The 19,984-nt window shown below is 51.4% G+C and overlaps 1 protein-coding gene across 4 annotated transcripts in view; it reads left to right on the forward strand.

Moving 5' to 3' along the window:
* Positions 1 to 2,510: 2,510 nt before the first annotated feature.
* Positions 2,511 to 19,984, forward strand: part of CLSTN1 (calsyntenin 1) — a 58,126-nt gene continuing 40,652 nt past the window's right edge. For all 4 annotated transcript variants that reach the window (XM_037165660.2, XM_037165662.2, XM_037165661.2 and 1 more), the window contains exon 1: positions 2,511 to 2,846. In XM_037165660.2, coding sequence (XP_037021555.2) covers positions 2,756 to 2,846 — 91 coding nt within the window. In that variant the 5' untranslated portion in view covers positions 2,511 to 2,755. The remainder of the gene's footprint in view (positions 2,847 to 19,984) is intronic.

A 19,984-nucleotide genomic window follows, 5' to 3' on the forward strand; every position in this document is an offset into this window, starting at 1 on the left:
TTGTGTTTCTAATAGAATTGAATACATTACACTGTCCCTCTTGGCTTCAGCCTGGAGATTCAAAACACAGTTCTGAGATCATACCTTTTGGATTTTGTTTTGTCAATCTCCAAGGTCCCTGGGAACCTACAGGGCAGTCTTTTACTCTCTGAAGTGTGATCTCCTCAATTAAAGAAAAGCAAAACAAAACACAGAAATTCACTCAGTTCATCACTGGATTTTTATTGAGTCCCTACTGTGTGCTCAGCAGTACATACACTAGGAGCTCAGAAGGCTCCTGCGGGAGAGAGAAACCGCCATACGTGTAGAGCTACTGAATGCTACCCTCTGTGAGGCACTTTGGTTGCATCATTTCATTTAATTCTCACAATTAGGAAATAGGTAGTTATCCCATTTCATAGGTGAGGAAAGAGACTCAGACAGTTCCTAAGTTTTCCAAGGTCATGTGTAAGAGCAGAGCCAGAATTCCCATCCTGGGCAGTCTGATTGTACCATCTGGGTCCTTCCCACCAGAATATTGGGCAAGAGAAAAGGACACAAAGCAGCAGATCATCAAGTCTCAGCTAGTTAGGAGAAGGTGGGGTTTGGGGAGGGAGGGCCTGATAGTCAGGAGGACTTCCTGGAGGAGGCAGCCCAGAGGTGCATTGTAAGGACTTGAGGCTCAGGGTAGGGGTGGAGGAAGGTGTACCGTGTGATGCTGTTCCTGGGAAAGAATGAACGGAAGGCAGATAGTGGGAACAGCAGGCCCTGAGGTCAGCTGGGTGGGGCCTGGGGCTGAGCGGCGTAAAACCTGGCAGAGCTGCCTGGACCCGGTGAGGTGGCCAGCCTCTAGGAGCCAGGGAAGGATGGAAGTAACAGCAATGTTTGGAGAGGTGACTGCAGTGCTGGCTGGAAGGAGTGGAAGGGTGGCCTGGAGATGGCAGGGGCCACCCAAGGGGAGTCTAGTCCTCCTGGACAAGGGGGTGGCAGGGGAAGCAGAGATGGAAGCTTCAGGCTTTGGTGGAGGATGCTTTGAGTGACAAAGGACAAGGAGGAGCATATTCATTACAGATGGCTTTGAAACCCTCAAGTCACATCGTGCCTCCCTTCCCTGCTGTTCAAGGTCGTCTGGGTAAGATCAAGTTCAAATCCCTCAGGTTGTCACTTAAGGCACCTCACAATCTGGCCTCAGGCTGCCTTTTTGGGCTCCTTGCCCACACTTCTAAATCAGTGCTCCACTCTCCACAACCGGAGAGACTCCCTCCCAGCCTCCACAGCTACCCACCCTGCTCCACCTCACCCCACCCTGGTCGCCACAAGCCCACCAGCCAGCTAGCCCCTCTGAAGTGTGACAAACGGGGCTGTGATGGTCCTTGTGCAGTGGACCGGCTTTGATAGCTCTTCCAGCAGTCTGGGATAATTAGCATTTTATTGTCATTTAACTTTTGTGATTGGTGTCTCCCTAATGCCACCGTCCTGTCAGGCCAATTTTTCTTTTCACAGTAGTTGTCTCAGCTAGGGACATCATCACCTGTCTTAGTTTCCTCATCCGCAAAACGGAGCCAGTAATGTGGTCTCCCAGGGCCAGGCACACGGGAGCCTTCCGTGACTGCTCCAGTTCCTATCTCCAGCATGGGGGCGGGGGGGGGGGGTGTCCCAAGGATCCGGGGAAGGTGGAGGCCCCAGGACAGGAAAAGGGAGGATCCGAGACCCTTCTAGAGAGCTACCTGAACGTCTCTTCTACCCATTTGGATCTCTGCATTTCTAAGGGGGACGGAGAGCATCACACTAAGATCTTCTAGAAGGGGTGAGCACAGAAGCCACCTTGAAAAAGCCACAGACGGATTTCTTCAGCAGGTGGAGAAATCTTGCGTTACAAATTCAGGACGCCCTTCCTGGACCCGCAATATCCCGCACCCCGCGCCCGCAGGGCTGGAACCCCTCGCGGCACGTGCAGCGCTGCTCCCGACTGTTTACAAAGCGCGGTTCGCTGACCTCCTCTCCTTGAACACCTATCGTGGCTCCGCGAGCTCCCTCTCGTCCCCTCCACTTGGCAGAAGACACCGAGGTCCTGGGGGGACAGGACGTGCCGGAAGGGGTCAGGCTGTTGGCGCTCAGGGTCCATGGGCTGCACCCTGCAGCGGGGTCTGCACTCCCTGCGGGCGGGGGCGGGACGGGCAGAAAGGGAGGCCGGGGCCCCGGGCTGCTCCCGCATCGGCTCTGGAGCCTGGGAGCGCGCGCAGGGAGCGCGCGTGATGCTCTCGGCCGCGGCCCGGGTGGGGGAGCAGTCCTCCCCGCCGCTCGGAGGCACCCCCCAGCGCGCCCCCGCGGGCGCGCGCTCCGAGTTCCGCCGGCGACTTCGGAGGCGCGCGCGCGCCCCTCCTCCGTCCGCTCTCCCGCGCGCCCCCGCCCCCGCGCGCTCCCGGGGCCGCGGCGGCGCGCTCGCCCCGCCCCGCCCCTGGTCCGTGCTCGCCCCGCCCCACCCCGCCCCTCGCCGCCCCGCCCCGAGCCCGGTACCGTCGCCGGACCCGAGAGAGAGCACGGGCGCCATCTTAGTTGCTACCACTGCTTCCAGCGAAGCGCTTCCTCTGCGGACGGGAGGGCGCTCGCGGCCCGAGCGCGCGGCCCAGCGTCGCGGCGGCGGCTCCTCCGTGGACCCTGGTGCTTGCCGCGGCGCGAAGCAGCCGGCTCCGGGCCGCCAGAGCCCCGCTCGGTGCCCCGCGCGCCTCCCTGCCGCTCCCGCCTCGGGCCGGCCGGGGCGCCGGGAGCCCGAGAGATGCTGCGCCGCCCTGGGCTCGCGCTAGCCCCGGCCGCCTGGCTGCTGCTGGCCGGGCTGCTGCGCGGCAACGAGGTCGGGGCCGCGCGAGGTGAGTGTTGGGGCCGGGGCGCGGCGCAAGGCCGAGTGTGCCGGGAGCCGGGTCGGGACGCAGGGGGTCCGGACCAGGTGTCCCGCGCGGGGTCGGAACGCCGGAGACCGGGGGCGCGCACTGCAGGCGCCGCGGGAAGCCGAACTCTGTCCCGGGCGGGGCACTTGGGCCCTGGCGGCCCCCATCGCAGCGCGGGTGGCGGCGGCGCGGGTTTGGAGGAGGCGCAGACGGGCCGAAGGGTCAGTGCATCTTCCTGGGCAGCGCCCGCAGGCTGGGGCCGCACCCCCAGGGGAGATGCTGTGTACGTGTGTCTGTGCTCAGAATGTGCACCGGACGCGGGGTGCACGCACAGTTTTTGGTGTGTGCTTGCTTATATAAGAGCCCACTCCTCCGCATCCCTTCCCAAGATCCCGAGTCTGCACCGCGGACCCCGCGTCTTCGCCGCGTCCCTCCTCCTCCCAGGGTCCTTTCAGCAAAGGAGCAGAAGCTGGAACTTCTTGCTCCCCTCCCACCTTTTCACCCAAAGGTGAAATTGTGATGAGGTTTACCACCGCGGTCTCACACTGGGTTTTAGAAATCTTCGTCCCCTTGGTCCCCGACGCCGTGGTGCACCTTTTCCTGACGGTACTTTAGGTCGTGCAAGGGCCCCCATGGTCGCAACGGAAACGAGAGAGCCCTCTTTGATTCCTTGGGGCCGAGATTATTTCGTGGTTACTTGCCAAGAAATATTTCTTAGTGAATTGGTGATTCTGTTGTTTTAACCTTCATCCACTTTTAAACGTTACCTGGTTTCTGATGTTGACTGATCTTGCCAACAAAAAGCTTACGCATTGCAGATACACGCTTCCGTGTGGGTCTTGGAATCGCAGCCACTTTCCTTGGCCTTGGAGCGAAGTAATCCAGTTGTGGACTACAGAATACTTGAATCTATTCTTCTGATGTTTTTTAATAATTTTTTTTTCGGGGAGGAGGACTGATGCAAGTCCAGATTAAATGGTCATATTTCACTCTAGCAAGCTTTAAAAAAATTCTCCTTTACCTCTGCATGACACACGGGGAGAATTACTGTGTGAGCAGATGAAGGGGTAGAAGAGGCGAATGCGTCTTTCGTGCCACGTTTCTTTCTCCACAGGGAGGATGAGAAGCTTCGGGTACTCCCATCATTTCATTGCTAACGTTCTGTTGACTCTGTCGCCTTCAGACCTTAGTTACTAAGTATCCGACTGCTGGCAATTTGATTTTTAAAAGTTACATTAAACCGGCTTAAGTTTGAAATGTTATTTTTCAGATGTGATATGGAGGTCTGAAAGGCTTGTATATCCAAGCAAAAATGTCAAAGTTTTTCTTCTCTTGGGAAAAACACATTTTTAAAATATGTGCTTGTATTGGGTACTGTGGGAATAGTTCGAGTGTATTTAGTTTAGTCAGTGGTAACTTTCCCTGTTAAAATCCATATTTCCCTTTTTTTGTTCATTCACCTACATTTGCTGTTCATTATTGAATTAGCAAATGGGCTAATTAGTCCATTCATTGGCATTATTGAGACACTCACACAGTGTACATTTCAATATCAGGTATCTTCATTATGACGCACTAACAGAAATCTTACATGAAAGATGACTTGAGTCCTTTGTAATTTGCTAACTTTCTCTGAGCTTTTCTTGGTGCCTTGATAGTGCTTAAGAATTCGTAGTCTTCAAAGTAAAAACACATTTTCCAACACCAATTATCCTGTTGCATTTGTTAATTTTTTTTCAGCTTGCAAATTGGAAAATGCTTCATGACCATTGCATGAAATGATAAAACAATTTCATTTTGAAATGTCACAGTGAGTTTTCTGTGTAAACATGCAGCTTGTGGAGACACATTCCGTGGTTTATTTTAAGAGATGATCACTTCACATAGTTTCTTTCACCGCTGCAAGACAGCGAGACATCAGGAACCTGCCATTCCTGCCTTGGCTGCCTCCGGTGATATGAATGGGGAAAGACCACATGGAAATTGTTACCGAGCACGTCAGATTTTGTTATCTAAATTGCATTTTGACTGTTAATTAGTTGTTTTATGGAAGAATCCTATATTTTCACTTTAATTGTAGCTATAGTTCTCAAAAAAACATAAAATAAACCAAAATATTAGGAGAGATATCTTTGGTGTATTTGAGGCTTGCCTTCTCTCCAATCCATCTATTAAGGAGAAATAGAACATTGAAATAGAGAAAATAGAAAGCTTCTATGAACATTAAAAAAAAAAAGAAAACCCAAGTGCCATTGTGGAACGCATTGCAAAGCCAATAAATAACACCGACCGTTTGAGCAGGGGCTGCTGGGGCGAGGCCTCTTCTCCTGTCCTGTTTGGTGTGTCATCTCCCCACCCCCACCGAGTCCTCCTTCCCGCCCCACTGTACCTCTTTGCCCCAGCACTACTCTAACACCCTTCCTTGTCACTTGGTTTATCCTCCGTCTCCCCAGAATGCATGCCCCAGGGGGGAAGGGCCTTTGGTTTTGGTTTGTTTCGTGGGCGGATGTACCCTGCTTTCACCTGGCTGGTGCCTGCCATGTACTGAAAAAAGCATCGCAGACCGTAAACAACTCAGATTCCGCAACATGGGTATCAAAATTCATTAGTGGATAATTTTTCAAGGACCCTTCTGTCGATTGCAGTGTTGGGGATATTAGATCCCCATAAAAATCTGCAGCAGCAGCTTTTGAAGTCTGTAGCTTTGTGGCCACCACTTTTAGTCTGTTTAAAACAACACTGTAATTCTCAGCCCTTTTAGAAAATGGTGTCTTTGCTACCTTGTTCCTCAGCAGCAACTTTGAGGGAAAAGAGTCACTTGAATATAGACTTCAATATTATGCTTAATCTAACATTTTTATTGGTAAAGTAAGTGTCATTTATTTCACACAGGAGGCCTATAACTGCTGAAGAAATAATAAAATATTAATAGTTCTGAATGTGTTCTGATTAAAGAGCTGACTGACGGACTGGAGTCTTCAGCCAAACAGTCTTCTGCGTACGTGCTGCTTGCAGGAGGAAGAACATCAGATCAAGCAGTTGCATAGGAATTCGTTTTCAAAGGGAAGTTGTAGGAGTGTGTCAGTACTATTTATTTTTGAGCAAAAACAAACTTCAGTTTTAAATATGATGAATATGGCCAAAAAGAGAAATTTTAATGACATGATTATATAGATATGTATATATATATATATATATATATATATATATATATATATATATATATATATATATATTATTAATCTTTAGAGGGAAAGAGAGAGGGAGAGAAATGTCAATGTGTGGTTGCCTCTTGTGTGTCCCTTGCTGGGAACTGGCCTGCAACCCAGGCGTGTGCCCTGACTAGAAATTGAACTGCAGTCTGGTTCACAGGCCCGCGCTCAATCCACTGAGTTACACTAGCCACGGCGTGATAATATTACTTTTGCATTGAAATTAGAAAATTCTGTAATTCCATTAACTACTTTTGGGACTTGGTTAAGTTTATTAAGCCAACTTTTAATGTTTAAAGTGAAGAACCTGAGGGATGTTAAAATTTCAAGAAGCAAGAGAGGACTGAAATATTTTTATTATTGCTTTCTAAGACAGGAAAATGTAACTTTTTGGATAAGGTCTTCATTGATTTTTTTAAAAATTAGGTTATATTTATTCAATTTTAGAGAAAGGAGAATGGAGGGAGAACAAGAGCTAGGGAAACATCTATCGGTTGCCCCTTGCTCACCCCCAGCTGGAGACCTGGCCCGCAATGCAAGCCTGTGCCCTGATTGGGAATCAAATCGGCAGCCTTTTGGCCTGCAGGCTGGTGCTCAGTCCACTGAGCCCCACCAGGTGGGGCACCGGTATCATCATATTTGGAGGTGGGGCTTTGAGGAAGGGGTCAGGTCAGGAGGATCAGAGCAGTGGCCCTTATAAAGGAGACCTCAGTGACCTCCCTCGCCACTTCCGTCCGGTGAGGAAGGTGGCCCAGCAAGTGGGCCCTCACCATATGCCCCATTTGCTGGCACCTTGATCTTGGGTCCAACTTCCAGAATGTGAGAGGTGAATTCCTGTTGTCCGTAGGCCGTTCAGTGTGTGTTACAGCAGCTGGAGCGGACCCCAGCTGTGCCCCATCGGGTGGGCACGCTGCGCCGCTCTCCTGTGTGCTCACCACTGGACGGTCGTTGGCGGGGCCCCCACTCTGCAGCTGCCAGGAGCTCGCACGTGCGGGTTCCGGTGTGGACGCGAACCTTCCCTCCTCTCGGGCAGACGCCTAGGAGGGCGTCGCTGGGTCTTGTGGCAGCTCCATGTCGGGCATTCTGAGGAGCTGCCAGGCTGGTTTGCAAAGTGGCTGCTCCACCCTGCGTTCACGTTCACGCTTGCCCCCCACAGTTAATGACTCCAGGAGCCTCTTCCTAATCAGATGCGCACTTCACAGTTGTCAGAGTTTTCTTACTAGAGGATTAAGTCTCTGATTTCTTTCCTACTCTGGGGACAAGCTGGCATTTCCTCCAGCCAGCTTCTTTCTTTGCCGTAGCCTCCTGTATCCTTGCTCCCCAGGACCTGAGACCTGGGGTTGAAAGGAGCTTTGAGAGGCCAGCCTGCTACACGAAGCAGCCTTCCCTGGCGGACAGACCATCCTCGCTGCCCCTGACAGCTGGCCTTTCAGCCCGGGCACTTGCCAGAACACGAGGCAGTGCTTTTCTCCAGAACGCTGAACCTGCCGTCTGCTTTCTTTGGGACCGCATCTTACAACCTTCAGATCTTTGGTGGCATCCATTCCTGCAGCTCTTTGTTGTCACCACCTGCCACTTTAAGAAAGGCAGCAGCAGTCCAGCATCTGTCCCCCCCAGGCCCTAACTTCGGGCTCAGATCTGCCAAGTGCCACAGGCTGAGTGGGGGTGAGCCTCGTCACACACACTGTGACTGTCTAGGTTCTGCATCCGGGTTTCACTTTATGAAAGGACCGGAAGAATCACTAACATTCTGAAACTACAGCTGGTCTAGAAAATGACATTTCTCTTTTTAAAAAATATTTATTTATAGAGAGAGGGGAGAGAAATAGGAGAGGAATGTCATGTGTGAGAGATATGACGATCTGTTTCCTCTTGCAGGCTCCCACCTGGGGACCTGGCCTGAAATCCAGGCATGTGCCCTGACTGGGAATTGAACCAGAGATCCTTCGGTGCACAGACCAGTGCGCAATCCATTGAACCCCACCAGCCAGGGCTGACATTTCTTTGTTAAATTCTTGTTCTGCTAATTGGCTAAAATGTGTGCTTTATTAAAGTGTGTTATTTGTCTGGTTCTTTGATTTTTTAAAAAAGATTTAAATTTTTTTATTTTTATTTTAGAAGGGAAGGGAAGGAGAGAGAGAAATATCAATGTATGGTTGCCTCTCATGCATCCCCTGCTGGGAACTGGCCTGCAACCCAGGGATGTGCCCTGACTGGGAATCAAACTGCGATCCTCTGGAATGGCACTCAATCCACTGAGCTACACCAGCCAGGGCTGGTTCTTTGATTTTTTATTCTTTAATTTACTCTGTTACTCGCCCAATTTTCAGTCATGGTATAAAACACTTAGAAATGTGTCTTTAGCCCTGGCTTATGTGGCTCAGTGGATTGAGTGTTGGCCTGCAAACCAAAGGGTCCCCAGTTCAATTCCCAGTCAGGGCACATGCCTGGGTTGCAGGCCAGGTCCCCAGTAGGGGGCACTAAAAAGGCAACCATACATTGATGTTTCGCTCCTTCTCTTTCTCCCCCCTCCATTCCCTCTCTAAAAATAAAATAAAATCTTTAAAAAAGAAAGAAACATGTCTTTAGATTCTAAGTGAATTTTAAAACTCAGAAATGAATGTCATCTTTGTTTAATACCTACTTAAAGTCTAACAAAGCCATATTTATTCTGGGCTCTTCCTAATACTGCAGAATTTTTTTAGTATAATATAGTACTATCATTTTAAGGACCACCAAGGGAAAAAAATGGAATGTCATAAACTTAAATTGAAGTATGTAAAACTTAAGAATGATTTGTATAAGCTTGTCTATGAAGTGGCCTTTAAAGAGCATAATTTATTTCATCTTAAATGCAGAATCCAGCCGCATGTAATTTTGCACATTTCAGATGTCATTAATGATGAGCATTGATGGCACCAGCTGTATGTGGCGCCAAGAGCGGCATCAGCGTGCAGGGCCCCGTTGTTCAGACCTTGGGGGTCTCAGGAGGGCGGCAGCATTACACCGAGCATGGGGCTGTCACACCTGGTAAACCGGCCCTGTGTATTCACGGACTTGATCCTGCAGAGCCAGAATATGGGCCTGGCTCTGAGGTTTTAGCCAGAGCCCTTGATCCTGGGGTGGGGGCCCTTCTGGTGAGCCAGCTGATGCACGGCCCCCGGGGACATCTCCTCTCACTGGAAGACTTGTATTCCGTGGTGGCCGCAGGGCGGAGGCTGCAGCCTCGTGTCTGACTCTGTGGGGAGGCAGAGGCTGGCTGAGGAACAGGCTCGCTTTCGATTGGGGGATGAGAGCCTTGGCATCTAGCAGGTTACATTCACCTTTAAGATGCCCTAATTCAAGCCAGTTTCCTGTTGCTTATGGAGTTAGTAACAAGGATAACAGAACTAATTAAAGTTCTCTGATAATCCCTGATCTTTTTTTTTTTTTGTCATGCATTTGAAATGTTTATTGGAAGAGCTAGTAAGCAGAATGCAGTGGCTTGAATTTCATGTCCTCCCTGGTGCCCGTTCACTTTGGGGCCCCGGTTACTGAAGGAACCATGCAGGACTGGACGGTGGGCAGCGGCCATCCTCGGTATCCGAGTGCCGTGTGGGTGGTAGGCCACCGCCCTGGTCTGCAGCCTGGATTAGAAAGCCCTGAATCCGCTTTATAGTTCTGATCTTGCTTCTGAGTGGTTTGTAACTGTCTGTTCCTATCTGCCCATGATTCCTGAGTAAAGCATTTTCATTTGGCAGCAGTTTAAAAAGTCCATTCCTAAGTGTATGAAGTCTTCTCTTGCTTAATTAAAAGAAGCAACTAATAAGCACCTTCTAAATATTCAAAGCTTAGGATAGAAAGTTACATAAGTGTTTCTTTATGTGAAATCTGACATTTTTAAACCTTTAATAATTGGAGGAACAAGTACCAATGAGATAGTTTCTTAATAAAGCTTTCTCCCTAACGACGACTTGTACCGATAAGAACTAACGTTAATATTTGTTTGATGAAATGCCAGTGGGTAATACATACTTGGTTTTCAGTTGATAAACTTTCTTAACCCCACTTATTTTTAGAATTATTATTTCTGAGTATATTACTATTATTTCTTGAAAGGTTTGAGGGGTTTTTTTTGTTGTTGTTTTTTTTTACTACTTTAAGAAAGTAATGCATCCAGGACACCTTCATTGAACGGTTCCTTAGCAGGTGTATCCGGACATGGTCTCTGGTGCTGACGGACAGAGCGAGGCTGGAGGGCAGCGAGACCGCAAACACCGGCCACGAGGCCAGGTTTTGGTTGGTCGGGCCTGACGGGAGAAAGGGTTTCCCGGAGTTTCTGTTGTGTGGAGCAGCTCAGCCGAGCGGTGCAGGGGAGCGGAGAGGGGTTGGGGCAGAAGCCTCGTCTTGACATAGCGCAGCCTTGGCTGTGCCGTCTTATCTGTTGGAGGCCCAGCGTAGACAGACAGGTAAACTGAGGCAGGCTGGTGCAGTGGGCAGGGGTGGCACCCTGCCACCTGAGAAACCCTCCACAGAGGCTAACAAAGTTAACCCCGGTCCAGCTCTGGTTGGATCGAGGCCTGTTGTCCCGAACGCCCAGGCAGGTTTCAGTTCTCCACCCTCAGGCCCCGTCGCCTGGGTAGAGCCGCACTCACCCCAGTGAGACTGTGATACCATCTCAGCTCCGCTGCCCTGACCCAGCTTTGTCGCCATGAATAGTTTCCTGGGACCCATTTCGGGTTCCCAGGTGACCTGAAAAAGCCATTCATATCGAACTTGGAATTCAAATTGTGTTTTCCCCTGGAAACATTGTTATAAACTGTTCAGGCTCTGAAAGTGATTGTGGGAAACCTACTTAACCCTTACCAAGTGAAAATCAGGCATATTTGCAGTAAAGCACAGCACACGCCCATCGCCCTGTTAATAATTGTACACACCGACAGTGAGGTGCTCATTACACTTTGGGGGTAAGTAGGCCTCGAAGTAGAAGAGCGGCTTTAGAAAATCTGGGGGCAGCAGCCTCAGTCAGGCACTTCCTGGCTCGCACCTGCAACGAAGGGGCAGCAAGAGAGGTTGGGAAGGAGGGAGGAGCCCATGATTTGGCTTCCGAGTGGCCGGCCCGAGAGAGGAGGGGTCATGTGGCATGTTCACCGGGATCCTGAACAGGAAGGAAGCAGGAGGGAGCAGGTGGGGCCAGGTGCCCAGGTGCAGGGAAGTGGGGGCGGGAGACTGTGCAGCCACCGCAAGGGGACTGTCCACCTGGACAGGTCACCCTTTCGCTGAATCCGTCCTTAGGTGCGTTATTTCAAGGAATGACTTGTGGTCCAATGTACTTCATGCTTTTTATCAGAGAAAATCTCACTCAGGAATTGCTGTTTAAAACTGTTCGTTGAACTGTTAAGCTTCGGAATCTGTATCCGAGTTGCTCCTCCGTGGAGAGGCATTTTGCTGAGGCAGACGGAGGAAGTGTGTTGTGCACCACCTTTGGGTAGTCTCAGCTGGGTTCGCTGGAAGTTGTCCGTGCTAAATAGTGGCACAGAGTGACTTCTCACAATCACAACAAAGGGCCACCTGACCGCAGGCCGCCTCTTCGAATGGGTGACGCACAGGGTGACAGGTCGCTCTCCGAGGCAGTGTTTCCCCACGCGTGGTACACGGGCAGGAGTTACTTGGCGAAAGCGGTCTTGCAGGCACCTGATTTGAGACGTGTGCTGAGACAGGTCCCCTTACCCCAGGACCCGGCGCCTGTGGCGCATGGACACGTGAGCTGGAGGATTGCCGAGCGGCGGGCAGCCGGCATCCCTGCAACTCACCTGACCCTGGACTCTTCCCAGGCACCGGTGTGCCACGGAACACGGCCCGGGAAGTGCCCTCCAGGCATCTCCCTCCGTCCTCACCGGGGAAACAGGAAAGTATAACTTAGAGCGAAAATGAGGGCGTTCAGGTGGCCTGCAATACCGCCTCTCTGAGACCACCAGTCTTAACAACGTTGTGTGTCTCTAGGTGTTTTCCCAGGTAGAGCAAGAAAAACGTATCCACGCAATCAGAGTTTCAGACAGAAAGAATTCCTTTTATGCAGGGTGTTTATAACGTTCTCGATGCCACGCACTGATCTTTTGTCCCAGGTGCGGTGGGTGTGGTGACCATCAGAGGGATGTGGTGGGGTCTGCTGGGGCCCCGGACGGTTTGGTGCCGGGACCCCCGCGCTGTTGGAAGTCACTGAGGGCCTCTGAGAGCTGCGCCTGCCCGGGCTCCGTTAGAAATTAAGCTGAGACCCTGTTAAAATAGTCATTAGCTTATGTAAAATAGCAGTGATAAGCCCATTTGATGGTAACAACGTACTTTAAATGAAAAATAACTACATTTCCCCAAAACAGAAAGCAGTGTAGTAAGAAGACTGGCCTTGTCTTACGTCCCTGCTAAGGGTTAGGAGATGACAGCGGGGATTCTGCCTGCGGCCGGTTGCTGCACTTGATCTTAGCTAAAAGCCTGAGAAACGGTCTGTTGTTTGGTTGGAGTAGATGAAGGAAGTTCAGCCTCATACAGATACGTAGCAGGAAAAGGGAGGGCTCTGTGGACCCCCGATGGGGCCTCGGGGACCCCAGAGTCCTCAGACCATACTCTGGTAGCTGTTGCTGTTGGGCAGAGTATGTCAGGGGCTGTGTCATGAGTGACTGACTTCTAGATGGAGGCCGAAGTAGCAGAGGAAACCCTTAGGGTGATGTACTGAAGAAGAAGAAGAAGAAGAAGAGGAGGAAATCTGAGTCCACTGCACGTGCCCCGGCCCCCGGCCTAGACCTGGACCCGCCTGCACGCGCAGCGCACCCCTGCTGCCGCTGGGGTGGGGCCCTCGAGGGGGGCAGTGTCCTCCCTGTGTGTCCGCGGGTTATCACTTTTGGTTTCCTTTTTCATTTTATTAAAGGGTACATTGTTAGTGGGGAGGAAAGCAGGAGTGGATGAAACACCATAGCACATTCAAATCAGGCTTATTTGAGTTTATTCTTTGGTAGCATACACTTCCTGTAGCAGTATTTTCTGTAGCATGAGATCTAGAAAAAAAAATCAAGCTTTTCCTTTCTTTTTTCTTATGATTGCCATCTATGCTTTTTTTCCCCTCCTTCATAAGATGGCCCTTGTGAAACCTTTGAATGGCTGGTTTCATCGTAGAGATGCTTTTGGTAACTTCACAATAAGGGGGCCCATGCTGCTGTTGGCTTAGTTTTCCCCAAAGATCGCTGGGAGTTTTCTCAGAACCGCCACGAGTCGTGCCTGGGCTGGCATCTGTCCTGTTTGTCTGCGTGGGGAAGGCCCGTGTGTGTCCGTCTGCTCTGTGGCGGTTTGCCTGGGACCCAGCCTGTGTCCCGCAGCTCTGGTCTCCCCTGGGGGGCTGCCTCGTTACAGCCCTTCTCCCCTTTTGGGGGTGAATCCTTCCTGTGCTTTTAGAATCTGGCAGTTGGTCTTCCCCTTAAATAATTTCCTGTTACTTATATGTCATTGCATTAGAACAAGTACTTTTCAAACCCCTAGACTTTAAAAATCTGCTAATCTATCTTTAGAAAATCAGCTTCTGAATGACATGGCTAGAATTTTAGGAATGGAAGGGATTTTTAGACCCCATTTAGCTCAATAAGCCCATTTACCAAAGAGGAAATGATGAAGTAGTTATTACTGTCAGTATGATATTTTCGTAGCTCAGAATATGGAAAGCAGGAATACAGCAGAGACCAGCCAAGAGTGTCTTTAACCCTGTGTCTTCTGTAACAAATAATATTCACCCTTTGGGTGTCTTGTTACGAACCTTTCACGCCAGTTGAGTCAGGAAAGATTATAAAATCAGAGAGGTGTTTTATAAGTTCTGGAAAAGGAAACATTGTATTAACATACATGCTTTTTAATCTTGTAGCACCTTTTACCGGGCTGTCTCAGAAAGTGGCCCACTGCTCCAGTCCCAGTTTTATGAAAGAGCTAGTGCCGCGTCTGGGGTTCCCTCTGCAGCGCCCTCTGCTGGAGCGCATCTCATCCGGGACCCCTTGCGCCTTGCAGGGCGGCCTTCAGTGTCCCCACAGACTCGAGGCTGGCACCGTGGGAGCTGGGTGGGATGGTTAAGAACATGGACTCTGGAGCTGAACCATAGGGTTCAAATCCCAGCTCTGCCATTGTTTGTGCTGTTGAACAAGCTACTTAGTCTGTGCCTCAGTTTCCCCATCTGTGAAAGGAGAACAGTAGCTATTTCATAGGGTTGTCAGGAGGGGCAAACCGCTTTTGTAAGTGTTTAGAGTATTATAGGAAACATTATGTGTTTGCTGTTTTATGAACTCAATTCCACATAATCCCCCCCTTTTTTAAATTTGAGGTACAATTCACGTTGCACAAAATGGACATAGCTTTTTAAAAATGTAATAAACTTTAATTTTTTAGAGTGGTTTTAGGGTCATAGCAGAATTGGGTGGAAAGCAACACAGAGTTTCCGTGCACCCCGGCCCCCACAGGCACAGCCGCCCCCCACGGTGACACCCGGCACCGTAGGGTGCGCTCATCACGGCTGAGGACCTGCCTCGACAGCATCGTCACCGCCGCCCACGGTTCACCTCTGCGTCACTGCCAATGTCGGACACTCGCAGGCTTGACAGATGTGTGGCGTGCACCCCTGCTGCCGTCTCCCACGAGCCTTTTACTGCCCGGAAACCCCTCTGTGGCATCTGCTCGCCCCGCCCTCCCCTCTGACCCCTGGCGACCGCCGAGCCTTGTACTGTCTCCACGGTTTCACCTTGTCCAGGACGTCATGCTGAGGGAAGCTCACGGCTGGTCAGGCGGCTTCTTCCTCTCGGCGGCGTGGGTTCAGTCCCCTCCACAGCTCCTCGGGGCTTGACCGCTCCTTTCTTTCCATCACTGAGTAACGTCCACTGTCCGGGTGGACCGCAGATCAGCGCTTTGCCTCCGGGAGGACGTCTTGGTTTCTCCCAGGCTTTGGCAACATGAGCAGAGCTGCTATAAACATCCATATGCGGGATTTCTTGTGGACATAAGTTTCCCACCCATTTGGGTAAATACCCAGGAGCGTGATTGCAGGGTCGTATAATACGAATCTGTAAGAAACTGCTGAACCGTGTTCTACGGCGGCCGTGCCGTTCTGCGTTCCCAGGGTGCCGGCCGGCCTTCCACACCCCCCAGCCTTCGGGGTCGTCCGGGTTTCGGGTTTTGGCCGTTCTGGTAGGGGTGCATGGTATTGCTTTAATTTGCATTTCCCTAAGGACATACGATGTTGAACATTCTTCCATCTGTACTCATATCTTCCTTTTTCCTTGTCTTTTCTTTTTTTAAATTCTCGCTTGAGGACGTGCTTGTTGGTTTCAGAGTGAGGGGAAGGGGAGGGAAAAGAGAAGGAGAGAAACACTGATGTGAGAGAGAAACATTGGTTGGTGGTCTTTTCGTACACGCCCTGACTGGGAACCGAACTCGTGACCCAGGCATGTGCCCTAACCAGGAATTGAACTTGAAACCCTTCAGTTTGCCAAACGACGTCCAACAAACGGAGCCACACTGGCCAGGGCTGTGTATCTCCTATGATGAGGTGTCTGGTTGCTTTCTGATTGTTGAGTTCTTTGTACATTTTGGATGACAGCTGTTTATTGGCTGTATCTTTTGCAAATATTTCTCTCCCAGTTTATGGTTGTCTTCTACTTCACAGGTGACAAACACAAGGCCCGGGGGCCGAATCCTGCCTCCGCCTTGTTTTATCCAACCTGCACCTTGTTTCTACCCGGCGGCAGCACCGAGCTCCTTGCCCCTAGTTAAGGAGCAGTTACATTTATTCAGTCCTAAATTACACTCAGCTCTTTGAAGGCACCTGACGTGGCCCCAGGTGAAAATGAGTTTGACACCCCCGCTCTAATTCCTTCTGTAGAGCAGAAATTTTTAATGTCAAGTCCAGTGTGTCATTTATTTCTGTCACAGATCGCGTGCCTTTGGTGTTGCCTCTGAAACGTCATCACCGTGCCCGTGGTCAGCTAGGCTGCACCCTGGTCTGCCTTTTAGGGGTTGTGTAGTTTGCATTTCACCTTTAGGCCTGTGTCCGTTTGGGGCTGATTTTTGTGAGCGGCGAGCAGGCTGTGTCTGGGCCATTTCTGCACGTGGTTGCCCAGCGTCCGGCGCCGCTTGTTGAGGAGACTTTGCTCCTCTGTCCAAGGTCGGTCGACTGCACTTCTTTCCGTGGGTCTGTTTGTGGCCGCTGTGCTCCGTTCCAGAGAACTGTGTGTCGGTGCCTCACCGATGAGGCAGCCTCGTATAAATTTTGTTCTTGTCCTTCGATACGGAGTTGGCTATTCTGGGTCTTTTGTCTCTAACCCCCGACCTGCCTGCCGGCCGCAGTCTTTCTCCTGGTGAGCTCCGAGGTTCAGGGAGCACCTTTCAGACGGGCTGGGGTTTCAGAGTCCCGGTCGCCTGGGGCTGCCACCCCTGCTCTAAGCTTCTGGCTGCCTCATCGGACGGAAGTGGTTTCCCCCAAATCCCTGGGTCCTCCCGCCCCTGGGTCGAACCAAGCTTCTCACCTCCGGACCCGAGGCTGTGCCCCGGTGCAGGTCTCGCCGCCCATGACCTGCCACTCTGCTCCGCCAGGTGGTTCTGAGGCCCGACCCCACATCCTGCCCCTCCGTGTCCCCTCAGTTTTGATATGCAGGTGGAGGAGACCCGTCCAAGTCTGAGCCCCCGAAAAGGCACCAGAGACGCTCCAGGTTGCAGGGCCTAGCATTCAGGGCCCTTCTGGTGGTCCTTAAACTGACGTGGGTCTCCTGTCCATTTTCCCCCAGCCTCCCTCTCCCCGTCTCGTCACAGGACAGGCGGCGCCGCCGCCGCAGTAAAGCTCACCGCTGACGGATCTCACGTGAGCTGCACTGAGTCCGGCTCTGATCCAGGTGCTGGCACTTCCAAGTGGCTTGCACGCGGCCCCAGCTTCCCCGTGACTTTCCCAATGACCCTCGGGAAAGGAAACGTTCGGGTGCCCTGTTCTGGTGAAGGTGTTGCCAGCCCTCTGTGATTTCTTCTCCGTCTCTAGAGGCACCAAACCTCTCTGGAATTTTGTCCATGGTCAGCGTCAAAATCATTAGCGTGTCCTTCTCCTTTCCATTCAGAACCTGGCATTAGGTGCCTGGCATGGTCCTGAAAGATCAGCCATAGTGCAGGCTGGCAGTTCTGTGCATGTTTTTTCAGTGCCCCAGGGTTCAAACACGCAGAATAACTTCAGGAAGTGCGTGCTTTTCTTCTGTCTACTCGTCTTCCCAGCCCTGGACTTCCGCTCCCTCGTTGTCATATTAATTCTCCTCTGTCTTATATGAGTTTGCTTTCTTATAAGAAGATTTTACACCCTGGCTGGTGTAGTTCAGTGAATTGAGCATGGGCTGCAGACCACAGGGTTGCTGGTTCAATTCCCAGTCAGGGCACATGCCTGGGTTGCGGGCCAGGTCCCCAGTGGGGGCCACGTGAGAGGCAACCACACACTGATGTTTTTCTCCCTCTCTCTCTTCTTCCCTTCCCCTCTCTCTTAAAATAAACACATAAATCTTTAAGAATAGATTTATATATTTATTAACAGAGGGAAAGGAGGAAGAAAGAGAGGGAGAGAAACATCAGTGTGTGGTTGCCTCTTGCACACCCCCTACTGGGGACCTGGCCCGCAACCCAGACATGTGCCTTGACTGGGAATTGAACCAGGGACCCTCTGATTTTCAGACCAGCGCTCAATCCACTGAGCCACACCAGTCAGGGCTTCTTGAGAGACTCAGTGGCAAAGTAAGAGTGAGCTGTTTCATTTTCTGTGTTTATTATTAAAAAAGTTACAACACTTTATCGGTAATGTAGGAACTATGTAAATGCATTTGTCTTGCTATTTCTCATATTGTAAGAATATAGGTAATAAAGAAAAAACGGGAGCAAGGACATGAGGGTGCTTTTTCTGACTAGCTGCCGTGGACTTATTAGACAGCTCTCGTCAGCGCGCTGCAGCCCTTTGGGTAGCAGCTGTTAGGAACCTCGTGGTGGATGTCACCAGGCCTCGAATGCTGTGTGGCCTTTTCTGAACTAAAGATGGTAAAGTTTTCCATTGTGGATGAAGGTCAGCCGACTGAAAACACACAGAACTCGGAAATGACCACCGGACTATTGGGTTACGATTCAGGGCAGCGCCCTGTCCTATTTTCACTCAAGACCAGTGTGCTGATGATAAAGAAAGAAAAGGCAAACCTCGGCTGTGTTTTCTGATAACGTTGCAAAATAGGAAATTTCAGGAAACCGTGGCATGTGCGTTTTTGCATAACTGGATTTCTGACTGACTTGCATTGTGAGAGTTTGTTGATAAATGGACACGTACGAATCAACAAACTGACGTGTTCCATTGTGGTTTAGTTCTGTAAAAAACTGCACGAAAACACGTGTGCTCTGGATAAATTCCATGCATTCAAGATATGAACTGAGAGGCGGTAAAGGACGAAGTTCCAAAAATACTTCCTTCACCAGCTTGCAGGGTGCTTGGGTTTCTCCTCTTATTTTCTACTTTTACATGAAGTCATTGAAGTTCTTTGTAAAATGCAAGTGTGGGTCCCTTAAGTCGCTCTCCTCCTTCAGTACTCAACTCAAATTCAGTACTTGGCTGGCCAGTCTCAGCAGGGTTGCGAGGAACTGGAAAGGGGGAGCCGCTGGGTGTTGACTGGGTGCAGAGGAAGGGGCCCGGGGAGCCTGGAGGCCTGTGCGGACGGGCGGGCTGTGGAGTCCAGCGGAGGCTCTGGGAACCTGGTGGCAGCAGGCAGAGAGTCAGCGGAGTGACGCCGAAGATCCGGCTCGCAGCTTTGCTTTGCCTGTGAGCAGTCCTAGGCATTACGATGGGAGGAGTGCATGATGGTCCTGCATGAGATGATGTCCCTTAAGGGGGCTCTTGTCCTGAAGCAAAAGCCAGGGGCCGGTGGCTGCAGCTTTGAGTCACTAGGAGTGTGAAGCCGAAGACCAGCCCCTTCCCCCTGAAGGAGCGCTGCCAGGGGGCAGGAGCACAGGAGGCGGGGAGGTGTGGAAAGGAGCAGGGTGAACATGGCCGGGTTTCTCTTACAGGGGGACTCTCCTGAGCCTCTGTTCGTGAGCCTTCTGTGACTTGTTTGTTCTCCATGGGTGAGTGTGTCAGGTCTACAGAACCTTCCGCTCCCACCTGCCCATCCCAGGTCAGTCTGACTACAGGGTGTGGCCCAGGAGGTGTCCTTGAGGGAAGATGTCTAGAATGTTCTGCTCGCGTCCCAGTGACAAGACCACCGCTGTGGTGGGTGGATTGGAGCGTGTTCTTTGCCCTCTGATCTGTTAGGATACCAATTTTAATAATTTAGCAAGTGATGTTTCTCCAGTTTCCTCCGTCTCCTTACACAAACATCTGAATGAGGAAGACACATTCTCCAACTCCATCCCTTTCTCCCCTCCCCTGTTTTCACTCCCAGAACTGAACTCTGGAACCTGCAGTCCTGGTGTGCCCACGGGAACAGCCGCCGCCTGCAGGCACAGAGCTGCAGAGTCACACTCGGGACCCTTGGGCCTCACCCCAGCGCCCATCCAGTGCCCGTCCACGGGGGGTGGGGGTGATCCCCCTGTTCCCTGGGGGCTTCGACCTGCAAACACCGCCATCCTCCCGAGTGGGGATGTTGTGGGATTCAGACAAGAGCCACCTCTGTTTCCAGGGATACTGTCACTAGGGGCTCCCGGCCCCAGGGCTGAGTCTGAGTCCCTGTCAGGGGAGCCGGCCGGCTGCAGCGTATTGTTACCAGGGCTCGGAGAAACCCCGTGAGCCGGGAGCACCTCCGCCGGGACCCCTCCCTCCCAGCGATGCACCCGGAGCCTCGGGGAGAGCCCTCACTTCCTGAGTTTAAGGACCGCCGTCCCTGCGCACCTGGAAGTCCCCGTGGA

This window comes from Artibeus jamaicensis, unplaced genomic scaffold (assembly GCF_021234435.1).
Source record: "Artibeus jamaicensis isolate MK-2021 breed Jamaican fruit bat unplaced genomic scaffold, CSHL_Jam_final scaffold_847, whole genome shotgun sequence".
NCBI classification, from domain to species: domain Eukaryota; kingdom Metazoa; phylum Chordata; class Mammalia; order Chiroptera; family Phyllostomidae; genus Artibeus; species Artibeus jamaicensis.